The sequence below is a fragment of the Archocentrus centrarchus genome, chromosome 22 (genome assembly GCF_007364275.1).
Source record: "Archocentrus centrarchus isolate MPI-CPG fArcCen1 chromosome 22, fArcCen1, whole genome shotgun sequence".
NCBI lineage: Eukaryota > Metazoa > Chordata > Actinopteri > Cichliformes > Cichlidae > Archocentrus > Archocentrus centrarchus.
In genome coordinates this window covers 24,824,494-24,848,719 of record NC_044367.1, presented here as the reverse complement: position 1 = coordinate 24,848,719, position 24,226 = coordinate 24,824,494, and the positions used below count along the sequence as shown (strand labels likewise).

Here is a 24,226-nt window from a genome sequence, read left to right as displayed (position 1 = left end):
CGCAGGATGCGGCCCCTAATTTGGACATTGTGCGTCGATATAATCTGTATGCCGGGAACTTGCGCACTGAGAAACGTTCCACGGTGCAAAGTGCGATTAAAATGCGTTAAAATTTTTAACGCGTTAATTTCCCCGTAATTAATTAATCGAAATTAACGCGTTAAAGTCCCACCCCTAATATATATATATATATATATATATATATATATATATATATATATATATCTCAACAAACAAGATTAACCTTAATAATAACACTATACACCCAGGTACTTATAAGAGTCCACTATCTCAATGTCCACTCCCTGGATGTTCACCGGTGTCCGTGTGGTGGGTCTGCGCCTGCGGAAATCCACCACCAGCTCCTTGGTTTTAGCGGCGTTGACCAGGAGGTGGTTCCGCTGGCACCAGCCCACAAAGTCCTGAGTCCACTGTCTGTACTCTGAGTCATCCTCACCTGTGATGAGGCCAACTATGGCAAAGTCGTCAGAGAACTTCTGCAGATGGCAGCGTGGGGAGTTGAGAGGAACGGTGCCAGCACAGTTCCCTGTGGAGCTCCCGTACTGCAGAACAGCCTGTCAGAGATACAGCCCTGTGTCCTCACGTACTGTGGGCGGTCAGTGAGGTAGTCCAGTATCCACTCGGAGATGTGGTGGTCCACTCCTGACAGTTCCAGCTTGTCTCTCAGAAGTCCTGGCTGGATGGTGTCAAAAGCACTGGAGAAATCAAAGAACATGATCCTCACAGTGCTTCCAGGCTTCTCCAGGTGGGTCAGAGCTCGGTGCAGGAGGTAGATGATGGCGTCATCCACCTCGATGCCAGGCCGGTAGGCGAACTGCAGCGGGTCCAACGAAGACAACACCATGAGGCGTAGATGGTTGAGGACCAGCCTCTCGTGGGTCTTCATTAGATGCGATTTCTGGGCTACCGGCCTGTAGCTGCTAAGATCCTTTGGATGTTTGGTCTTTGGTACCGGTACCACACAGGAGTTCTTCCACAGTTGTGGTACTTTCCCCAGCTTCAGGCTCAGGTTGAACATGTATCCCATGATGCCACACAGTTGATCTGCGCAGCACCTCAGGAGCCTGGAGCTGATGCCGTCTGGACCAGCAGCCTTTCGCACCTTGATTTTACGTAGCTCCTTCCTCACATGATGAGTTGAGAGGGACAAGATGGAGGTGGGGGATGGGGGTTGTGAGATGGAGTCCTCAGAAGTGAAGGGGGTGGGTGATGGCTGAGAGGTGTGAGGTCCCAAGAAGAAGAAAGGTTGGCAGTCATTAAAGATGGTGGGGCTGACAGCAGGGGGGACTGGGCTGGGGGAGGGGTGGGTGGCTGGTCAAACCTGTTAAAGAACTGGTTCAGGTTGTTCACCCACTCTAAGTCTCCCACAACCCTAGGGCTTGGTTTGTGGCCTGAAATTGAGTTCAAACTCCTCCAAACCCCACTGATGTTGCTCTGCTGTAGCTGGTCCTCCATCTTCTTCCTGTAGATGTTTTTTCCATCCCTGATTTTCTTTCTCAGATCCTTCTGCACGGCTCTCAGCTCCTCCTTATTTCCTGATCTAAAGGCTCTCTTCTTCTCCTTCAGGAGAGCCTTTATTTCAGAGTTTATCCAGGGTTTGTTGTTTGAAAAACACCGTACCCTCCTGATGGGCACAGTGTTTTCCACGCAGAAATTGATGTAATCAGTGATGCAGTCCGTGATGCTGTCGATGTCCTCCCCATGAGGGGCACAAAGCTCTTCCCACACAGTGGAGCTAAAGCAGTCTCTCAGAGCTTCTTCAGTCTCCTCAGACCATTTCTTCACTGTGTGTGTCACAACTGGTTCTCTGTGTACCAAGGGTTTGTACACAGGGTGGAGATGAACCAGGTTGTGATCTGAGCCCCCCAGGGGAGGCAGAGGTGATGATCTGTATGCCTCCTTGATGTTCGCATACAGTAGATCCAGTGTGTTGGTATTTCTGGTGTGGCAGGTGACATACTGGGTGAAGGTGGGGAGAGTGGAGGACAGGGAGACGTGGTTAAAGTCCCCTGAGATCAGAAAGAGGGCCTGTGGGTGCTGTGTTTGGAGTCTGCTGGTGGTAGCATGGAGGACATCGCAGGCTGCAGCGGCGTTAGCAGAGGGCGGCACATACACAGTTATCACAATAACATGTGAAAACTCCCGAGGAAGATAGTACGGCCTCATACTAACAGCGAGCAGTTCAATGTCCTTACTGCAGAGCGTCTCTTTGATGGATAGATGTCTGGAGTTGCACCATCTATCGTTCACAAACACAGCCAGACCCCCGCCCCTCTTCTTACCACTCTCCTTGGTTCTGTCGGCACGGATCAAATGAAAGCCGTCCATGTTTATGTGTGAGTCCGGGGTTAGCTCGGTTAGCCACGTCTCCGTCAGGCACATGAGGCTGCTCTCCCGGTAGCTCCTTTGATGTCGCTCTAGCGCCGCCAGCTCGTCCACTTTGTCGGGAAGAGATCTCACGTTTCCCATGATGATGGACGGGATGACGGGCCTGTACCTTCTCCCCTGGCAACGACGACCTATGCCCGCACGTCTCCCGCGTCTCTTCCTTCTCAGTTCGCGGGGAATATCAAGTCGTTCTGCAGGAGTAGGCAGAGCGGAGCTCCCGATGGAGATCAGCTGGTCCCGAGAGTAAACAATAGGAGCGTGGCCACTCTCGCAATCTCCAGACATAAACACCATAGAAAGGGTAAATAAAAACAAAGTTTTCCAGAAAAAAGTCTGCTCCATCATGAGGAAAAAGAGCGGAAGATACAGAAACACAAAAACACATCTAATATTAATCAAAATGAGAAAAAGCACGGAATTAGTGCGGAGCTGCTGAAACTGGCTGCCTGCTCGCGCGGCGCCGGAAGCGGACCAGATGCTACTCAAGCTTCTGGAATAATTCTGGCTGGATATTTGACCACTCTTCTTTGCAGAAACAGTAGAGCTCCTGGCACGGACCCAGCTTTTAAGTGCAGTCCACAAATTTTCAATAGGGTTGAGGTCGGGGCTTTGGACAGTGTATTCCAGAAGCTTAATGTGAAGCTGGTCCAGTGTTCTGAGATTTGAAAGCCTCACATTAATTCCTCCAGTCATATCTCTTGTCATTGTGGCCAGACAACTCAATCTTTGTCTTGTCTGACTATCAAACTTTTCTCCAGAAAGCATTTTGCTCGTCCATGTGAGCAGCTGCACACTTCTTTCAAGCTTTAAGGTGTTGATTTTGGAGCAGGAGCTTCTTTCTTGGTTGGCACCTTCCCAGTCCATGGTGATGTAAATCTGTCAGCTTCCAGTTCATGGCTGGCTTGAGCCTTAGTGGTTCCTGTACATCCTAACCAATTTCCTCTCATCTGAGGTGACAGTTTGGGTCTTCTTCCAGACCTCGTCAAAGTGGTGACACATCTAAATAATGTGTACTTACATATAATTGTTTGAACTGATGATCTTCGACTCTGTAGTTGTAGTTTAGAAATGGCTCCAAGAGCCCTTCCCAACTCGTGTAAGTCTACAATTTGACTTCTTAGATCTTCACCGAGTTCCTTGGACTTTCCCATTGTTCTGAGTATTGGTCAGTCTAATGAGTGCTCCCAAACAAACCCTTTATATTCTGGCAAAGAGAATCTACCACATGTAGTCAATTATGATCACTAACAAGATGATAATCGGCCTTAGCTTTGTCAAGTTAAAAGACATCATAGAACCTTCAGCACCATTTATTAAAAGATCGGAGAGTATCTATATAGCTGAGCCTGTATGTTTACTTTTGACCCTGTGTGGATCAGAAAAAATCCCCCAAAAATTCAAACTTGTGCGCCCACAATGAGTGGATGTAAACTTGTGACCAGAACTGTAGCTCTTTTCTCCTTATAAGACATAACACAGCTGATAGACAGTTTATTCTTTTCAGCATATTTAGATTCAAAAGTTTAGTAAATTATTGTGTCAGGTGCATGAAGAGCACTGATTTCAAATTCAGCTTTTCAGTTCAAGTTTATTGTCTGCCTTTTGCCAGTTTGTCCCCTCTTATCCACTCCAGTGCCAGCAGCAGTCCCAGCCCCGACTCCAACTGCCATTTTTATCCCTGGCAGAGGAGCTGTCCTACAAGCCATGGCTCCCCTCCCCATCAGACCTCCAGCTCTGATCCCAACTTCACTGCCAGCTCTGGCGACAATACCTCCACGCCCGCCACAGCCCCCAGTTCCTGGTAGCGTTCGCTGCAGCGGCTGCTCTAAGGTATTAATGTAAAAATGCACATTGTTAAGGGGAAACTACAATGTCAAAATCTTCACATAAAACTCATTGCATTTAATAAAAACTAACAACACAGAGGTTACCTGATTAATCCCTTTATCTGCTGTGTTAAAGGCATGTTAGGCAGAGGTGATGTTTCCTGTGAGGATTTGTGCAGTGATGTAATTTTTCATTTCCAGGTTCTGCTGAAAGGTCAAACGGCTTTCCAGAGAAAAGGTTCGACGCAGCTCTTCTGCTCCACCGTGTGTCTGACGGGTCATCTTCCTCCACCCATCAAGAACCGAAGCTGTTTCCAGTGCAACAGGTACCCACTTGTTTCCACTGGATGTCAGTGTGAACTCGCTGCCACATGCTGGTATAACAACTGATTGTCAGTTAACCCTATAACGCCGGGCGATCGCAGCTGAAGCACCAGTTACCTGCCCCTGCTAGCTGTGAACAGCTGGTTAAGACTGAGCGTATCGCTGCTGAGCTTGCTGATCAAAGGAACTTTGAATTACCGTAATTCTGCGACTGTTTGCCCTATCGAAAAAATTCAAATGGTTTCTGAAAGCTGAGAAATTGTGCTTCACACCCAACATAGGGTTATTACAGTAATTGTTGCCAGAAGTCTGCGAATGGCAGCATTTCTGAAGTGTGCTTCAGACGACGACATGTTTGATGTTAAGGGCCTAATGAAATCCTACGCAAGTCACAATGCTGCTGAAATGTGAGACGCTTTGCACTGTGCATGGTATAATCACATAACAATGCTGTCATATTTTCCAGTATTATGTATTGCATTGTGTGACCCTCAAAACATCTTGAGCACAACACAACCCCAGTTTACACTTCCAAATAATTTTCCTGTTGGCAGTCCATAATGACAGGACTAACCCAGCCTAATAGAAATGTTCACACATGCATGCTTTATTAACACATTTGAGTCCGTGTTCTTTGTTACATTTAGTTCTTGTTTTACTCTTTGCAGGGAGATCATCCAGCCCAGGGACATGATCACAATCCCAGCAGAAGACAGCACCTTCATGCACTTTTGTGGCCAGTTCTGTTTGTCTGTGTTTAGGCACAAGAAGAAACAGACTGACAAGATTCCTGACAAATGGGCTGATAAACGAGTGGAGAGAAAGCCAGAGAAGCCGCCTGAGAAAGCAGCAGACCGCCAGACTGATAAACCCTTCTGTAGTGTCTGCAAAGTCTCCAACAAAGTAAAGACCTCAAGTCTCTAAAATAAAAGTTTTTAGGTCAGCGTATTTCTTCATTTTGGTCACATTTATCGCTTCTCCTTACGTTTTGATCCTCTCTACAGCCAATTGAGCACGAGGTCACCCATCAAGGCCGCCTGCACAGACTCTGCAGCGATGCGTGTTTTGTAACTTGGCGCAAGATACGCCAGTTAGCCATGAACTGCTGTGAAGGCTGCGGGCTTTACTGCAACACCAAATCAGGTTCCTGTCAGACGCTCACGATTGAAAGGTCTCAGCTCAACTTCTGTGGTCCCACCTGCATTAGCACCTACAAACAGGTATAAATGTTTTTTTCATGAATTCTCTAGATTAACTTTTTTTAAGGCAGGCTGTTCATTTTTGATAATCAGTTTTTTAAAAAAATATATACTTTTGGCCTTTTTGCCTCTATTAGAAAGTGTACAGTGAAGAGAGACAGGAAGGGCATTGATACACACAGGTGCTTCATTGGTCTCTTCTGTTCATAGGAATGATGCACCGCTATATTGTTCACGTGGAGCTGCACCCTAAATGTGTTATTAAAATCACCGTAACCTGCTGAAGTTCCATGCAGCTCCTGGCATTGAAAAATATTCCTTCTAGGACAGCCTTACAAAAGAGATCCTTAATTTCAAGGATTACTTCCTAGTTTAAAAAAAAAAAGGGTGGGGCGGGGGGGGGGGGGGGGGGGGGGGGGGGGGGGGGGTGTTGCACAGATGCATCTCACAAGCCCAGGTGCCGCTTCTGTGTATATATCTATCTATTCCCATGAATCATTATGTCATTAAATCAAGCACGGCGCCCTCTTATCATTTGCTGCACAGACCTGCAGAAAGACGACGGAGTGTGCCTACTGTCATAAGACGGTGATCGTGTCCTCCACAATCATGGAACGAGACCAGAAGGGCAAAGTTCAGCTTTATTGTTCACTGGTTTGCGTGGAAAAGAGTCGACCACCTCAACACAATCTCACTGGTACGGTACAACACACACACACACACTCATGTGTCACGGTCATGTGACAACCAGAGGGCTTACAGCTGTAGCAGAGAGTTCTCTTTAACAGTGATACAGTATTTGCTAATTAATTTGTAGATTTAGATTAGTAATAACTATAAATTAACTATATTACAAATTAAGCTACCCTGAAGTAATTAGATTTAGGTTTTTTCCCTCGAGGCTAGTAAAAATAAACTGACCCAGAGGAGAAAAAATATTTTTTTTTCTTTCTTTTTTTTTTTTTTTTTTTTTTTAAATTAAATTAAAATAATGTTGTTTTTCTGCAGGTACTCCATTCCCATGCTGCCTATGCAAAGTGACAGCTGTTCCTCAGTATCATCTGGCCATGGTGGACGGCACCATACGCAACTTCTGCTCCTATACCTGTGTGTCTATCTTCAGGGTAAAGCAGCAATGGCATTAATAAATTTAGCAATGGTGCGAATGTTTGTCTAAGCCTTCTTGTAAAATTAACTTTTTCTTTTCCCTTCATTTCTCACAGAAGTCTGGCCACACCTCCCAGCCAGATCTAACCAATGGAGCCTCCTCTCTCAGGGACCCCTCCATCAGAGATGCCCCCAAACCAGGTCCCTCTGCCGGAGCCAGCTCAGTCCCTCCCGTCCCTCAGGATTACCCCTCCTCAGTCCCCTATCCAGGCCATCATCCCAGCCATACCTCAGTGCCCCCACTTGTGCCTCCCCACCCGGCCATCTCCTCCCCCTCTGTGCCAGGACAAACCCAAGCTGGCCACCCCCTGAAACCGGCAGAGGGCCAGCCAGGTGACGCCTCCAAACTGACCTGCCATCAGTGCAGCAAACAGTTCAACACCAAGCCGCTGCTGTTTAGTCATCAAGTAAGTAAAATGGGTCATATACTCCTTTGTGGCTAGTGCCACACCATAAAAAATGATTATACTAATTATTGCTAATTGTTGTTTTTGCCTGCAGGGCCGCATTTCTGTGTTCTGCAGTAAGATGTGCTGTGAGCAGTATAAAACCCAGAAAAATATCCTTGCCGTTTGCGAGTGGTGTAAACAGGATAAGGTGATCTTTGACATCATCTCCTACAACCAGCAGGACCTGGTCTTCTGCAGTGAAAGTGAGTAATGCTCAAAGATGGCTTTCCATCCTCTTCTACACAGTTAATGCTAGTCAGTTTCTTTACGTTGGTTAGTAAACATAATTCAGCCAGCTGCATTCAGAATGAATGCTAATATTAATGCAAGAAAAAATAGGAGCCAGTGTAGCTGCTCCCATTGTCCTTCACTTGTTAGCTAACATAACTGAAATAGTGCTGCCTTGCAAACATCATCTATGAGCCCTTGTTTCCAACAGGTAAACTAACAGAAACATTACTGTACAAACATTAACATGGTATCAACGATGTACTAATTCTCTAAAACGTACCCATCCAGAGCTGACATCACAGCTCCAGGTTGCCGGCGTTTTAATCGCTCACATATTGCAGTAATGCTGCCGTGGAACGAAAGCTCTGCTTTGCACAGTCTGCATTCAACTTAATTTTTGTTTCCTGTGAAATGCTCCCACACTTTTGACAGTCTTTCTCCATTTTCTTTCATTTTCTCCACCGTCCTCTGTTCCAGCATCGTTATGTTGTTCGGTTATGTTCTTCTTCGTTGGTATTATTTGCAGGCAATAGAGGTAATACTGCCCCCATTTCTTCCTGTAGTGTATTGCACCTACAAAATCACACGATAAGCGGAAGAAAATAGATGGATGGGTTTTAAAATACGACGCTTTGACACTGAAATTCCATGTCAACTAATTTTTGTAGTCGATGTCATTGATTACATCGATGAATCGTTGCAGCCCTACTGTCAACAAGATCCATCTATAAGCAGAAACTCGAGATACCAGATAAACCTGTTCCTTCCACAACCTCATTCACAAACATGTTAGTTTAAAAAAAAAAAAATGCAAAACCTTTATTAAACCCAAAGATCAACTCAGAGAGTCTTGTCAGAACTGATGTTAAAACGGCTAAATGTTCTAATTTTCTAATTGCTTAAGTAAGTGTGTGTGTGTGTGTGTGTGTGTGTGTGTGTGTGTGTGTGTGTGTGTGTGTGTGTGTGTGTGTGTGTGTGTGTGTGGTGCTGAGTTAATAGCTTGCCTGCTGTGTGTTCCAGACTGTAAGCTGCTCTTCAAGCATGACCTGACCTCTCGTAACAAGGAGCATGCCTGGCGTCCCTGCACCTACTGCTCTGGCATCACGCAGAAGATGCTGCACAGCCACTACGGAGGCAAGCTAGAGGAGTTCTGTAGACCCCACTGCATGTCCCAGTACACTGTGCTCTACTATGGGGTGAGTTATGGGTGTCACACTGCACTGTACACTGAACCAGGTGGAACCTCTTAGAGCATGCTGACTGTGCTTGTGTTTTTCTTTCTTTTGGTGCAGATGGGTCGGTGTGATAGTTGTAGGAAACAGGGCTACATGACGGAGAAGCTGCAGTGTTTGGGTTCGGTGCGTAACTTCTGCAACCTGCCCTGCGTGCAGCAGTACTGCCACCTTCACTTCGAGACGAGCCAACACAGCAGCAGTAATGGGACTGGAACGGCGCCACAGACACCATACGGTAAACTGTCCTCTCAGCTTGCTCCCTGTACGTTTTCACCAGTGGATGAGAGGGTTGTTCGCGACTCTGCCGCCTTGGAACGAGACTGACGATGAGAGTCCTTGTTCTGCAGTGTAGCCTCTGTGGAGTCTATTTGACTGTGAGACTAGACTTTCTAGAGAAGCAGCTGAATGATGTGATGGACTGCTGCACCAGTCATCTAGCAGCGACTGCAGGGTTGCATTTACTTTCCTGGGTTTGACCCCTCGTTTTTCTCTTGTTCCAGCTCCAACCCAACCCCACCACTCCTCAAAGATGAATCCAGTCATAGCTGACGTCGTCTCGTTGGCCAACGGCTCCGCGACTCAGCCCAGCGTGTCAGCAGATACCACTCTGACCGGTTAGTGTACACGCAGGTCTCTTTTACTTAAATGTTGTTTTGTTTATTTTTTTGTAATGAGCAGAGTACAGATGCTTCTAAAAAAAAGTTATTAGTTAGCTTGTCCCAGTTATTGAGTCTAAAAGATTAAATATACACCTTTTGTTATCCTTTTACCTCTAAAGCAGCTTGTGCTATTTGCAGTCCTTGAGTGGTTTTTACAATGCATATCTTCTGTTTTTAGGAGCACTTCCAACCTCCAGTGTAGATGGCAAGAACCTCGACCACGTACGTACTGTTTCTGTGTGTATTTGTTCTTTCAGGTTAGATCTTATGTAGGTTTTTGCCAAACATTAAAGAAGACCAATCATGTATATTACTGGGTCTATTTTTATTTTCTATGGGGGGACTCTACTTCATTTTCCTTTGTAAACCTGAAGTAAACACTTTGATAGCTCATGCAGACCACTGAGCAACCTCAGCAGACTCTGCGTATAAAAGATGGTCATAGCAACAGAGGCGTCACCTGTATTTATGCAGAGCCCTGAGCTGAGTGATTTCGCCACCGCCTTAAAAAAATAAAATAAAAAATTATTAATCTCACTGATGCCATTTTCTCTTTCCCATCTTTTGTTCATCTCATGACATTTTTCATTGAGGTCAAGAGAAGAAGTGGAATACATTGTCTTGTATGTGGAATATATCACCTCAATTTGTTTTTTTCATGGCCTATTATTGTACAGTGCATAGTTTGATAAGTTGCACAAATGCTGCACTGTACAGTTACTGTCTACCACGTGCATAATTTAACTTTCATTTCGAACATTTAACATAACATGTTCTTTTCTTTTGTATGAGACGCATTCAATTTGCGACTAATTCAATTTGGTCATATCCTGTTTTTGTAAATATGAATGTGATTTGTACAAACCACATTCACGTGCTTTTGTTTGTGCAGAAAACTCATTTGCACGCTTGCTTTTGTGCTTTTCACCCTCCCGTTACGATGCAAAACAGCCGAGCACTTGCTCAGCAGCGCGCTTGTTGTCTTTATTAGATAGTTTAGTGAAGAGGAGACCAGATAGAGGGGAAAGGGTTTGGGGAAAGACGGGCAGTCTCGGGTCAGGGCCGAACCCAGGCTGTTGCATTTAGCCTTGCAGCATATGGTCAGCTGCTCAACCTGTGAGCTAAACTGGTGCCCCAGTATCCATTTTTATTAATTCACCCAGGCCAGAGAGGTGAAAAAAAATGGTGCCCTTCTTGGTACCCAAAATTATTCCTCTAAATATTTTATGTGGGATGTGGTCAGAAATGAAAAACTGTCCACTGTAACATATTTACAAGTAGGAATCATATCAGTTCCTCCTTGTTTATTATTACTGTTTAATACTTTGTATCCAGGCCAGTACTCAGACTGATGCCATGCGCGTGCCTTCATCCCGTCGACGTCAGATGAAGAACAAGTCCGTTCTGTGCCGGCCCTTCACCGTGGACCAAGAGATCATGTGCCAGCTGCCTTCCACTGAATCAGGAGGTAATTACAGGAATCACTTAAATATGTTTGGGTAGTTTATCAGTGCAATTTAGGAGCGGAACTACACACTTTTAGCTGCTTCCTGACCGTAAAATTCATTACAGGGCATACCAATGCCAGGTGAACACAAAGCACACTAACAGATGTGGAACACCTTTAAAGAATTAGCATTTGTAACAGTTTTTAAATGGAGAAATGTTCATTTTATGCAAATGTGCTACATTTTCTCTCTATTAATGTTCTAACTAAAAAGCTGGAGGTTTAGGTTTCCCTTTGAGGCTCGTGCTGTGTTTACTGGGGGTGTCATACAAGTCACAGTTTTATGTATTATTCACTACAGCAGTGATTGAATATTTTAGTTTCTGAAAATATGTCTTTGTAAATAAGGACACCAAGGTGTTTGAATGATTTAAAAGTCAATAAGGAAAAACTATTTGATTAATTATAAACTGGAGGGGGGGGGGGGTGTATCTATTAAGAAATATTCATTAAGTGAGTTAATTAATCTCTTGCAGGTTACAATGAGTTGCCCGTACACTTTAAATGCTTATTAACTAAATACTTCCTAAAAACAGACCGCTACCCTAGCACCACCAGTGCTTGCAAGGATTATTTGCAAACAATTTAATCAAAAAAAATTATTTGACCACAGTCTTATATTTAAGGACATCCAATTTTATTTAAGTCTTTACCATGTGCTTCATTTCAAGACCAGTGACGAACTTGAGACATAGTTTTTCTGATTGTTTGGCTGTAGAAAAACCATGAAAATGGAAAGGGCAGAGAATTGATGTATGAATCCATCAACCAGTCTGAGGCTTGTGTTGTAACTGGTAGGGACCTGATTCAGGACTTCCTTTCCTATCTGCCGGTCTTTGTTAAAGAGTGCAGATAAATCAACCAGTGGTTTCAACTTTGCATTTTCTCAAATGCGCAGACACACAGTATATACAAAGTAGGGATGCACCAGTCCACCTTTTTCCAGTTCTGATACCTTGGCTTCCAGTACCTGCTGATACTAAGCACCAGTCTATTACAGTGTTAAATTTATAAGCAGTATTCCTCCTGACTGCCGGGAACAGGCTGGGAATGAATATTTTATGTGTAAGGCAACATCAGGGTCAACTTAAGTGTCCCAACTTTGTAAGACAAAATGTCAACAGAAACAAAATGCATCCAGTATAAATCAACAAAACCGTTTTTATTATTAAAATAAAAACATCAGGATCAACATGAATAATATGAAAGTTGTTTATTTTTTATTCATGTTCCTTTTCTGCTGCTGCTGTTTGAAAACATTTAGTTTTTAATCCGTTTCAGTTTTAGTCCTCTGGCATGTGGAGGGCATGTGCTGGAGGCAATGGTAATGGGAAATCAATACAGGCATTAAAATACAAAGAACTTCTTGAAAGCAGCTGACTCAGTCTTGTAGTCTCAATTAACATGTCCGTCAAAGCCTCATCAGGCAGGCTGTGATAACAAATTTGACCAAATTAATAAATTAAACTGAGGATATTTCCTGTTTACATTTTATTTTAGTCTTCCAGGTTCACAAAATCATTTTATTTAGTTGAGTTTTTTTATTTATTTATTTATTTTTAAATGTCTAGTTTTTATTTCAGTTAGCTAAAAGGCTTTTTAAACAACAAAGAAAAGAAAAGCTTTTGGAGTTGCAGGTGTGAAATGACTCCAGACTGCGGTCACGTTGATGTTTGTGAACTCCATGCTCACCAGAGGGGGGCGCCGTGAGTGAAATTCAACAGAGGCTTTTGTTGCATTGACTGGCTTGACAAAACCTAAAACCCCAGTGAGATAATGGGTATCATGATGGTGGCTATCAGGTTTCTCTGTTAAGGCTTTCTGCTTCAGGTTCTTTGCACGCTCACATAAAAAGGAGCATTTTGCAGGTCATGTGACTCTTCTTCCACACAAAATGATCCCTGTGAGTTCCCCTTAATTCAGTCAGAGACATTATCTGATGATGATCATGATGATGATGATGATGATGATGATGATGATGATGATTATAAAATGGCAATTTTAAAAATATATGAAGAATATAAAATATAACAGTAAAATGCAGCATTTTTACAAATAAGATGAGATGAGTGTTGCAAAAAAAAAAATCATTAATCTGTTGATTTAGCCTACAGAGCAGTAAAAATAAACATTTTAATCTAAGTTAATAATTTTATGACTGAGTGCTGAGCTCTGAAACTTTAACCTGGATACATTTAAGCCTTAAATGTTACCGTCCCACAGCCTAATAAAGGAGATGTTGAACTCGCTTCAGTTTATCAAAAGTCAAGTTAATTTTAGTGATTCTTGGTGAGTGTTCTGTGTTCTAGTAGCTGCAGTTCCTGCAGTATAAGGGAGCGTAAAAATGTGTGTAAAATGTTTGTAGTGTAAAAATGTGCATCTTGCCAACAGATTCTGCTGAAATGTTCAGGATGGAGCTCATACTCTAGCAACATTGTTCTGGGTGCACAAATACATCGGCCTAAATAAGCTTCTGACAGGCTCACTGGGCATTTCACACACTCGGGGACGAATGCACGCACCATTACACCCCCAGATTTATGTAAATATTATCTCAGTGTACATTCAAGGTAGGCAGTTAAAGCTGGGCTAATATTCTGATAGCTGATGGCAGTAATAGTATGAAATTATAAGAGCTGATACTGGCTGTGTATCAGTCACTGCTTCTAGCTACACCATGCACCTAAAATCAAAAGATAATGTCTATGCTCGGTAGCGGTGTTCCTGCAGGCCACAGCTGATGATTCTTTTTAATTTATTTTTCTTAATCTTTTACTCATTGCTCACAATTAGCTGTTTTTAACAATTGCACCAGCTCTGCTAGATAGCTCCTCGCAGCCTGACCAACCATCTGCTCAAGCTTCCACATCACCGCAGCCGTGCCCAAAATGTCAGGAAGAACCCCAGCCCTGTGATGGCGTGCCAGCACGTCTAACCGGACGCCATTTCCTCGGCAAGAGAGAGACTTACTCAGACTGCAAGGTCTGCAGACTTCGCAAGAGGAAGAGGGTGAAGGAAGAGGAGGGAGGGGAGAAGAAGCAGAAGAGGGCAGAGGATGAGGAGATGGAGAAGAATAAAGAAGAAGAAGAAGAAGAGGAGGAGGAGGAGGAGGAGCACTTTGAAAAGACAGATTGTGAGAGCATGAGTGAGCCGTCGGGCAGACAGACATCGTATTACTGTAAGACGTGTTCAGGAGAGCCCAGCCTCTGCCCTGTGCCCTGTTTTGAACTCTACCACACCCGACTGATCTACAAAATGATTCCCGAACTGGAAACTCAAGGTGAGCCTCCTGAGCAAGCACAAATTCCCTTCTGCTTTAACCATATAAAGAATAAAAAGCTGAATTCAGTATGTGTGTACATTTGTGAGTCTTAAGACCACCACAGCCCTTTTTTAGTGCAATTAATGTTGTGCTTACATGATTTATTGAAATGAATTTGCATTTTCCAGCTGACTTCTTGAGAGGGTCGAGTGTGTCACCCGAGTTTTTCTCTCCACAGCCTCCTGATCTGCCAACATGAGACGCTCTCCTCCTCCTCCTCCTCCCCTGACCTCGGACACAGATTGAAAACTACAGGGTTTAACAGGCGTTTCCACACTACTTAAGTTGTATCTTTTTTTTTTTTCCATTTACCTCCAGAGCCTTAAGAGCAAAGGCAAAAAAAAAATACCCATTTCTTTTCAGTAGTTTTGTGAACTTGTACTCTGGCACTACAAAGAAATGATGCACTTAAAGGGGCATTTTGTGTATTTTTATATGAACTAAAGATGGCAGTATTAATGACCCAGTCACATGGCTCAGTATTTTCTTTTTGTTAAGAGCATTTAGTTTTTGAGGTATTTGCAAAGAGGTCTGCAAGAGGTGATTCACTGACGCATGGACCTTACTCTAAAAGTTGTCAAATAACCTGTCATTAAGCTTGATTTGTAACTTTTGTTATTCCTGATGCACCCTCATCCCTTCATTTCACACACAAATATGCCACCCATTTCCTGTGATGTGCGATTAATTTTCTTTGAGCTGAAAAGTCTAAGTTGTTAATTTTCCTCCAGCTTCTCGTGAAGGAGATTACCCTATTTTGCAGCATGTGGTTGTATTTTGAGTGAAATACTCAAGTACTTTTGGCTGTCTTCTTAAGACAGGATGGTCACTGCATTAAAGAGGACCCATTATCCTTTTTCATATACACTGTTACAATCGTGGATGCTTAAACTAAACATGGCAAATTACTTTAATGTACAAGTAAAACCTCAGGCTTCTCTGAACAGTCAGTTTCAGACCTTTTTTTTTTTTCTTCTTCTTCTCTTTAATACTCTTGGTTCTAAATGATGTCGGTGAGAGTGGTTGTTCCTAATATGGTCATTTTAGGTATAGAAGTCCCACCCACCTGCTCTTCGAATCTTCCAATCACAAGAAAGTAGGCTTTAAGGGGGAGGGACTCAAGCAGCTTCTTTCCAAGAGAGAATAAAGTGTGTGGGGTGGGGGGGCATGTGTCCAGTTTGAAAGTTAGTAAATCCCCTCGTAAAGTGAGACGGGAGGTCATCTGAAGCACGGTGTTCTCGATGAGCTTTCTTAAAAATGAAAACCTCACCCAAAGCGTCACCTTTGAGGTTAAAACCTGCAGTCACTTGAATTTCTGACATGTTGAGTCATGAAAATATTCATTCATTTGATGTTAAGCTAACTTTATATACTGTTCCACTTTGTTTTAGCGTTTGCTATGAATGTGTGATTTATGAAGATTACCTCACTACTGATGCAGTCTTGTGAACCAAGTTTGATCTCAAGTCTTTGAGTTGAACTTGATGTGATTCCAGCTGTGTAATGTTACTGAAGTTTATTTAATGACACACTGTATGCTGTTTTTTTTCCCCCTATTTATTCCACTTTGCTCTGTGTGCATGTTTCATTTCCTCTCATTTTCTGTTTGTTATTCTCATCTGAATTGTTTGTTTAAAGCAAGAATGCAAATAAACTACATTTGCGAAAGAACGATTGTGACGGTTTATTTATGTTTCAATTTTTTTTTTTTTTTTTTTTTTGGTCACGCACAAATTCCAAATAGACATATTTGGACCTCATCTGGGCCACTTGCCAACACACTTGCCAACAGATTCTGACATAATGTTAAAGATGAGCTCAGACTGTCACCATAAATGGGTATTTGTGGTTCAATCAAGGGTGGCAATTGTTGAGCGGGCCTAAAGTCATCAGCTGGGATTGACATGGGTTATAGGAGGTGTTCTGTGGGTCAGATGTGGCCCAAAGACCATGAACCATTTGGCATTTTGACCTATATAAGGTGGCTCAGCTAAAGTAGCTAGACTCATCTCCACCCAGTGAGGGCCTCAGAAGACTGCAGCAGGTGTCAGATATTTTTAATCACATCAGTGTAATCTGTTTTCACCCTCTGCACATCTGGGTCCTCTCTGCTGTTTTTACGTGTACAACCATGAACAGTAACAGTGTCTTGATAGAATATGCTATCTAACTTAATGGCTGCAGCATAAACATTTTAAAAGTACAAAGTTTAGGTCTCTATATATATGAGGATGCAAAAAGTAAACCATTTATGTCAGAGATGTTTTGACAATCAGTGGGAAATCATTATGCTTTTTTTTCATATAAACAAACACATTTGGGCACTGCTCTTAAACTAAACCCTTTGAATTGACATCAACTTCTGAAGTGTATTTCCAGCTCAGGTTTGGTCTTAAATTCCCCTTAAAGTGATTTCTAAAAGGTCTTAAAGTCTTGGTTATACCTGTAGACACCTGGTGCAGATTAGGGGTGAAGGTTCATTGCTGTCTGCTGAAAAATGCGCGTCAGCAGCCTCCTGACAGGATGGAATAGGCTTTTTTTGCCATACATGATGGTTCAGAAATGTAGGCCTAGTGATGGGGAAATACATTTTCCTGGAGTGAACTGACACACTAAAAAGTGGTGACATCTGCTGGCCACATCTTGGTTATTGCATTTATGGATGGATGGATTAATAAGCTTAAATTCAAAAAGCTACTGCTTGTCCAAATCAATCAAAAGTCACTGCAGTTGGCAGATTTTTAAAGGTGCAGTTGGTCACATTTTAACTTTTCTTATGGATCACTCTTTCCTCATTTTCCTTGTGCTCGTCTCCCAGACACAATCAGTGTTATTTTGGTAGCTGATTAAAATTAAATTTAAGGTTTTGATTAGTTTTATAGGTCTAGAGTAGTAAGTAATGGGGGCACTATGGATTTTTTATTTTATTAAGATGTTTTTTGTTAAAAAAAAAAGCCACCCTTTTTTGCACACATCCCTGCTTCTTCAACATCCGTTTTAAAAACTTTCTGGTGCCAAACATTAACTGCTTTCATCAGTTAGGAGGAGCCGCACTGAGACTTAATATAAGAAAATATTATTGTGAACTCTGAGTCATGCAAAGCTACTCTGTTAGAATGCAGGACTAAAAATATGGAGCTGGGAATGAGTCTAATAGGTCCACATTTATTCCTCTTAATTAACTGCTGTCACTTTATAGTCTCATTTAAAGTTTATTTAATTGCATCGTGTTGTTTACATGTCTCACCTGTAATATCCCTCATGCACATAAAAATAGGAATAATCCTTTCTTTATCTCCCCATTGCCCTCCTCCGGCCATCATCCACAGCAGGTGAGGATCGTGTGAAGGTGATAATGGTTCCAGTCCCAGTGCCGGTCTTCATTCCAGTGCCTATGAACATGTACTCCCAGCACACGCCTGTTCCACTGCCTATGCCCATGCCTGTAGGTCCTTGTGCATTGTATTCACATTCCACAAGGTTTAAATGATTGTTTCAAGGCTTTGCAGCAATAAATCAAACACTTCTCTGTTTTTTCTTTGCAGGTTCCAGTACCCATGATGGTGCCACCTCAGAGCAAAGAGACAAAAGAAGCCTCTGTCCAGTCAGAGGCTTCTTTTGTGGAGGAAGATACACAGAAAGATGAGTCCAGTGCAGGTGAGGATTTGTAAAAAGTGGATTTTGATCCTGATTTTTATATGTGTAACGCTTACAACAAAGTGTATTTATGATCTTCTGGGTTTCCATGTGTCCACTCTAGACCAGAGCACCTCTGAGAGTGGAGACATGAAGTCTGAAGTGGTTGCTCCAACAGTCCCTCATCATGAGGAGGCTCAGAAAGAAGAAGAGGAGCCAGCTGACCTACCACTTACTCAGAGTTCAGAGAAGAGTCCAGAGACAGCTGATCCAGAGCCGGAGATGAGCCAAATGACAAGCGACCCTGCTGCCATCTGTGCCGAAGATCAGCCTCCCACCTCCCCGATGATGGACTTGGAAAGTGACTTCCCTCCCGGTGAGATATCACATCACTGAAGCTGAATTTAACTGAAGAAACGTGGAGCATATAATGAACATTAGGGGTTAGATGGCAGGCACCACTCAGCTTACAGATTTGCTTCAGCTGACAAGCTTGACCAGGATACTAAATTCAAACAAATACAGGCAAACAAGATAAAGTTTAGAGAGATAAAAAATAAACAAACAAAAGAAGCACAGCGACAAGTTAAAAGCAGAAATGACCACAGCAGGTAGCGCCGGGTTTTATTTGGCAGATTTTTACGCCGGATATCCTTCCTGACACAACCCCCAAGGGATTTGTGTCTTCTCCCTGACTCATATTAGGAATCTTTTGCTTGTTAGGCAAATGTGTCAGCCACTACACTATGGAGGTGCTAGAAATGATCAGCATAATTAATATATATTAATAAAAGAATAGAAGTAATACACAAGGAAGTTGGAAAAAACACAATCAACAGAAGTCGGATGATTTAAAGTGTTTGTTTTTGCAGAATCATTGGATCAGAAGTCGCCGGCTCCGCAGCGAGGAGTGAAGCGACCCAGAGAGGGCTCGTCTGGTAGAAAACGGGTATGACATCACTGATCAGAGGTCTTTATTTCGTTATTCTAGCTGGAAACTCCTACTGATCCAGAAACCTGGATACAAAACAGAGAATGCCTCCCTGCACTTGGACGTTATGGTATTATGAGGTTTTAAATGCACCTACTTTGGCCATAAAATGCATTTTTTTGTCAACTATTCAGGGTCGGAGGCGGACCGGATCTCTGGAGCGCAGTGCGGCAGCGGCAGCGGCGGCGGTGGCGGCAGCGGCGACACCACCTGTCGTCTCCAAACTGAACCACCTGTACGGGGTTAAAGCCTGGAGAAGCTGGGTCCGGCAGCACAAAAAGCAGCCCCAAATATGTGAGATTTCTTTCCTGTTCTTGATTAATTTTCCACTTAATCTCCACTCTTTGCGCTTTACCTTCATTCTCTCTCCCCAGCAGCCGATCTGGTTGAAGTCAAAGAAGATGTCCTGCAGTGCAACTCCGCTGAGCTCAGCTTTGGTCTGTCTCGCTTCATCAAAGAAGTGCGACGGCCAAACGGGGAGACCTACAGCCCGGACAGCATCTTCTACCTCTGTCTGGGGATACAACAGGTGCATACGAATGACTGCATCACTGGTTTCCATCTTGCTTCTTTTTGGGGGAGGTTTATCTTTTCCTAAAATAGTCCTTACTGACTCCCACTCTCTTTATTTGAACAGCATCTGTTTATGACGGGTCGCATAGAAAACATCTTCACTGACCAGCTGTACAGTCAGTTTGCCTCTGAGATCTCTGGGATGCTTCGACTCTGGAAACCAAAGCTACTAGCTGGCGGTACAATTATTAAAATTCAATTTATTCAATTAATCCTCAGCATATCAGTGTAGTATAAGTAAGAATTTATTCCCTGCAGGCTATTATCTTATTATATATTTACAGTATGTTTGTCTTGCTTTTTGTGTGTACTCTTTAAAGTTGTACAACTTTAAGTCCCAAACAGCAGACACACAAAGATCCAAGCATCTTTCTTGCTCCAGGTGGCGCCGTTTCCTCCCGTGTCGAGGAGTCCTACCTGTGGGAGTGTAAGCAGCTGGGCGCCTACTCACCTTTAGTGTTGCTCAACACGCTGCTCTTCTTCTGCACCAAACATTTCCACTTCAACACCGTGGAGAAGCACCAGCGGCTGTCTTTTTCCAACTTCACTCGCCACTCTAAACCCTGCAGTCGAGCCGGCAAAGTCTACTACCTCCGATTCCAGAGAAGCGGGGCTGGTGCGTCCGGCTCTGAAGAGACAGGTGGCGGGTGTTGTTGAGTGAAATTGTGTGTAATTTTGAATAGAATATGTCCAGAAGTAGTGATTGACGGGGTTTTTGTTTCCTGTTATTTCCAGAACGACTCAGAAGAAGACAGGTGGAGGCTGAGGGGGACCTGGAGATGATGGAAAACGTCACCAATCCCCTGCATTGTCCTGTCCGGCTGTATGAGTTCTACCTCTCCAGATGGTGAGACTCACACGCAGGCAAACTGACCGTCACTGCTGCAGGAACGAAAACTGAACATTTTACTTCCTTTCCGTCCCACAGCCCAGAGTCTGTGAAGAAAAGGACCAACGTGTTTTACCTGCAGCCTGAACAGAACGTCCACACACACAGGTCAGAACGTCGCTCAGTACCAGATCTTAGGTGTAGCTGTTGCTTCTCGACTCAGTTATGCGTGTCTCGTTATTTTCTACAAAAGCAAAATCCCAGCAAACATTTTGATGCTGTGTGATCCACACAAGTTCACCGTGCAACAATTGAGACAGAATTTATTTGTAATGTTATGTAATGGTGGACAATCAAACTTTATTAATTTTTCATAAAGATCAGAAAACAGAAAAGACTTTATGTTAATGTTATAAAGTAGAAATAATGTTTTTTTTTATTTCAACTTCAACAGTCCTCACTGGTACACTTCTCAGCCATTGGATGCCACCACTCTACAGAGCATGCTCACCCGCATCTTGGCTGTCAGAGAGGTTCAGAAGGAACAGAAAGCAGCGTGTCACGCGCCCTCATCTGCAGCCGCCAAGAGTGATGGCTTACAGTGATGTCGAGCGCTTACAGTCCCCTCTGTGGTCAAAACATTCCCTGAATTAAAACTGTACTCATCGGTCACATTGGACGGAGGCCGACAGGGAGACGGAACAGCCAGAGACGCGATGAACAGACACTTCGAAGTGGAGATCATCGGTTTGTTACCTCACCGGCCGTCACAGAAACGCACAAAGAGTTTACAAACATCTGATGTTATTAGACAGGAAAAAGGGAATGTTACACACAGCTTTCAGTGCCCAGCATGTCAGATGTGCTTTTTACTTCAGATACAGACTGACGAGGGGTGGCGCCCATCTGAGTTATTGTCTTATCGGTGTCTCCCCTTTTTGCTTCAGCCCTGCTGTTTCCAGATCGTTCCCTGGAAGTCCCGTTCTGTCCCTCCAGCTTCAGTTCATTTCATTGTACATCCTGTATAATGACAATAAAGGCATTCTATTCTATTCATTTTGGGGAAGATGACAATGTCACACAGAGCCAGTTCTGATGAGAAGGGTGGGTGCTGGGCAAAACCTTTACTTACATGGCTAAAAACCTCCTGAGCTGGTGAATGATGGCACTGACTTTCAGAGCTTTCTGCAGCTCCTGTCTCTAAAGAGTTTCCCTCGTTTTTACCAGCATCCGGTCGGATGTAATACACATCTACAGCCAGAAGATGGTGGCAATGCACATAGGAAGTGTTACTCAGTACCAAGAAGGGCAAGTCATCAGAGAAAATCTGAGGAAGCCATTAAACATCCATTTGTACAGAAACTGCCTGGGGTCCTCATACTAAATATCTAAAATAATTATTTACACAGGGTAGAACGGTGTCGCGGTGGTTACCATTGTTGCCTCACACGCCTGGTCTCACAGGGGGCACTGGCACTGGTTACTGACTGCCATAGGGCAGACCTGTAGAACCCGTGTGGTGCAGTGAGATTAGATGATACTGCTTAAACATGTAAATCCCAAGAAGACTGCAGCCATTAAACCGTTTAAAAACAATGCAAATAACAAAATTAAAATAAAAAAATTAAATTTAGGTCCATTGCAAACTCCACCACAAGTCTGCAGCAGCCATGAAAACTATTCACTGTTCTCTGTGAATATCTTTGCTTGAAATGCCCACCCGTGCTCCTGACCCGATGCACTGCTTTCAGGCTCGGATGCCACAGACTTTTCAACTGAAAGTTGGATGTACCTGGACACCAGTCTCTCCTGAACACATCAGTTGAGGTCAGTTTGACACAGAAATTGACGTTTACTCTTTGCACGACCTCGAGGTCTGTGGTGGAACTGCAGGCGCAGAGTGCTGAAGCTCATTATGGGTCTTACAGGGAGCGATCGAACAATAGCGGAAAACCCAGAAACTGGAAGGCGACCTCAAAGGGGAGATTGGCCAGATATAATTCAGGTGTGGTTTTTAACATTTTATGGATGGATCTTTTAATCACAACTTGTATTTTAATCAGTTAAATTACTCATCACATTGGATGGAGACGACTCTTACTGGTTGAGATCTGAATAAAACTTTAAAGTGGACCTATTATGCTCTGTTCTTGGATTCTACTAGACTAGCTTTGCATGATTCACAGTTCAAAATAAGCCTTCTCTGTCTTCCCTTCGTGCAGCCCCTCAGTTCAGAAACAAGCTCCTCCCCTTTTAGGCTACCTATCTTCTTATTGGCTGCCCCTCGTAAACAGAAATTGGGTGGAGCTTCTGTTCTCATGGACAGAGTTGTGTTCATGCCAGGGACTTTGCCTCTCAGTGGCCTCATACTTGTGCGTGCACTGGCTGGCCATCATTAATATGATGATCCACCACTCTAACAGTCTATGAAAGCACAGTAGGTCCCCTTTAACATTATCAGTGTAATAGAAAACTCACAGTGCCTCTCATCTTTTCTTGTTTTATTTTTTTAACTAATTATCAGATATTATGTAGTTCCCCCATTTATACAGTCGATCCCACGTGGCCTTATTTTATTGCCATCAGCTTTCCCATTTCTCTCTTTCTCTCCCCCTCCTCCTTGTAGTAAACAGTTAGCTCACTACTAGTGTATAATCAGCTGAAATCTGAGTTTTATTTGCCTCCTTTCTTTCCTCTTTCTAACACTTTCTTCTGCTTCATCCCCTCTGTCCCCCCCTTTTCCTTTGGGTCCTAATTAAAGGAAAATGGAGTTGACAAAATTTAGATGAGCAGCAGACAAATAAAAAGTATGACAACAATACTCGCACTAACCCCTAAACCTGGAGGTTTTCTGTGTTTTAAGTACAGGACTGTATGGAGTTTTTCTTTTTTGGAGTCATTCCTGTTTTCTGTGAGACTTTTGATGAGGAATGAACTCTGTGGTTCTTTTCACTTTGTTGCCACACCCAGGCGTGTCTCCACATGCTGGATATTAAGGCCCCATTGTTTTGATTGTGTTTTGCTTGTTTTTTTAACCTTTGAACTTCCTTTCATGAGCAGGTCACAGTTCTGCTGGTTGAACAGGAGCTTAAGGAAAACTCTGGGATAAGTCGGGGTGTGTTGCTCCATTGACTTAATGAAAATATGAATTTGTTCTTTGTCATTGTGGACATCGGGGACCAGGGGCGTTCGTACAGCCTTCATTGTTACTTGTGTTTTTTGCCACCGAGGCTGAGGTGGCTTTACCTTTGCCTTGTGCTCACGCTTTGATATGGAATCCATGTTGCAGTGTAAACGAGCCCCTCACTGACGGTTATAAGCACTTGCAGTGTCGACTGATGGTGAATTAATCCACACGTGCACACGCAGACTTGTCAAGCATAACTGTCACCGCTGCTCGTGTAAATGAAATATTACTGTCTGAATATTACAGCTGCTGTCTGAAACTCCCATTTATTTCATCATGATTGTTCAGTGAGAAGAGGCCCAACGATGGTGTGAAGTTTTATCTCATGCACAAAATGCTGAACTGCCATTAAGTATTAAAAAACAAAACAAAAAAACCCAGAAGATCCACCATATCTCTTTGGTTTACGAGGTGAAGGGTTTGTTCAGTTTTGAAACATCAATTCATAAAGTAAAACAATAAAATGTGAAAAAAATCTTTGTGTCAGGGACCTATTATTAATATATGTGTATTTAAGCTATTTGTTATATGTTGTCATGTTTGACTTTTAACTGCTGTAAAAAGTATATCTTATTATTATCTTAATATGCACATTTCTACCTACATGTCTATTATTGGACTCTACTAGAGTAGCTTTGCATGACTCACAGTTCAAAATAACCCTTATTTGTCTTAGTGAAGC

General features: G+C 43.2%; 1 protein-coding gene across 4 annotated transcripts in view; it reads left to right on the top strand.

The window, feature by feature from the left end:
• LOC115801396 (zinc finger MYM-type protein 4) overlaps positions 1-24,002 on the top strand; it is a 29,329-nt gene extending 5,327 nt beyond the window's left edge. The window contains exons 5-28 of one of the 4 annotated variants that reach the window (XM_030759190.1): positions 4,043-4,239; positions 4,437-4,561; positions 5,228-5,462; positions 5,564-5,779; positions 6,305-6,455; positions 6,767-6,882; positions 6,982-7,332; positions 7,427-7,577; positions 8,626-8,801; positions 8,898-9,075; positions 9,341-9,454; positions 9,678-9,721; positions 10,835-10,967; positions 17,658-17,773; positions 17,874-17,985; positions 18,089-18,340; positions 18,837-18,913; positions 19,090-19,249; positions 19,330-19,484; positions 19,593-19,707; positions 19,911-20,168; positions 20,264-20,375; positions 20,457-20,525; positions 20,812-24,002. In XM_030759190.1, the coding sequence (XP_030615050.1) occupies positions 4,043-4,239; positions 4,437-4,561; positions 5,228-5,462; positions 5,564-5,779; positions 6,305-6,455; positions 6,767-6,882; positions 6,982-7,332; positions 7,427-7,577; positions 8,626-8,801; positions 8,898-9,075; positions 9,341-9,454; positions 9,678-9,721; positions 10,835-10,967; positions 17,658-17,773; positions 17,874-17,985; positions 18,089-18,340; positions 18,837-18,913; positions 19,090-19,249; positions 19,330-19,484; positions 19,593-19,707; positions 19,911-20,168; positions 20,264-20,375; positions 20,457-20,525; positions 20,812-20,962 (3,764 nt within the window). In that variant the 3' untranslated portion in view covers positions 20,963-24,002. Of the gene's footprint in view, positions 1-4,018; positions 4,240-4,436; positions 4,562-5,227; positions 5,463-5,563; positions 5,780-6,304; positions 6,456-6,766; positions 6,883-6,981; positions 7,333-7,426; positions 7,578-8,625; positions 8,802-8,897; positions 9,076-9,340; positions 9,455-9,677; positions 9,722-10,834; positions 10,968-17,657; positions 17,774-17,873; positions 17,986-18,088; positions 18,341-18,836; positions 18,914-19,089; positions 19,250-19,329; positions 19,485-19,592; positions 19,708-19,910; positions 20,169-20,263; positions 20,376-20,456; positions 20,526-20,811 lie in introns of all 4 variants that reach the window. The other 3 variants (XM_030759189.1, XM_030759187.1, XM_030759188.1) reach the window with 3 other exon arrangements.
• The last annotated feature ends 224 nt before the right edge of the window (positions 24,003-24,226 follow it).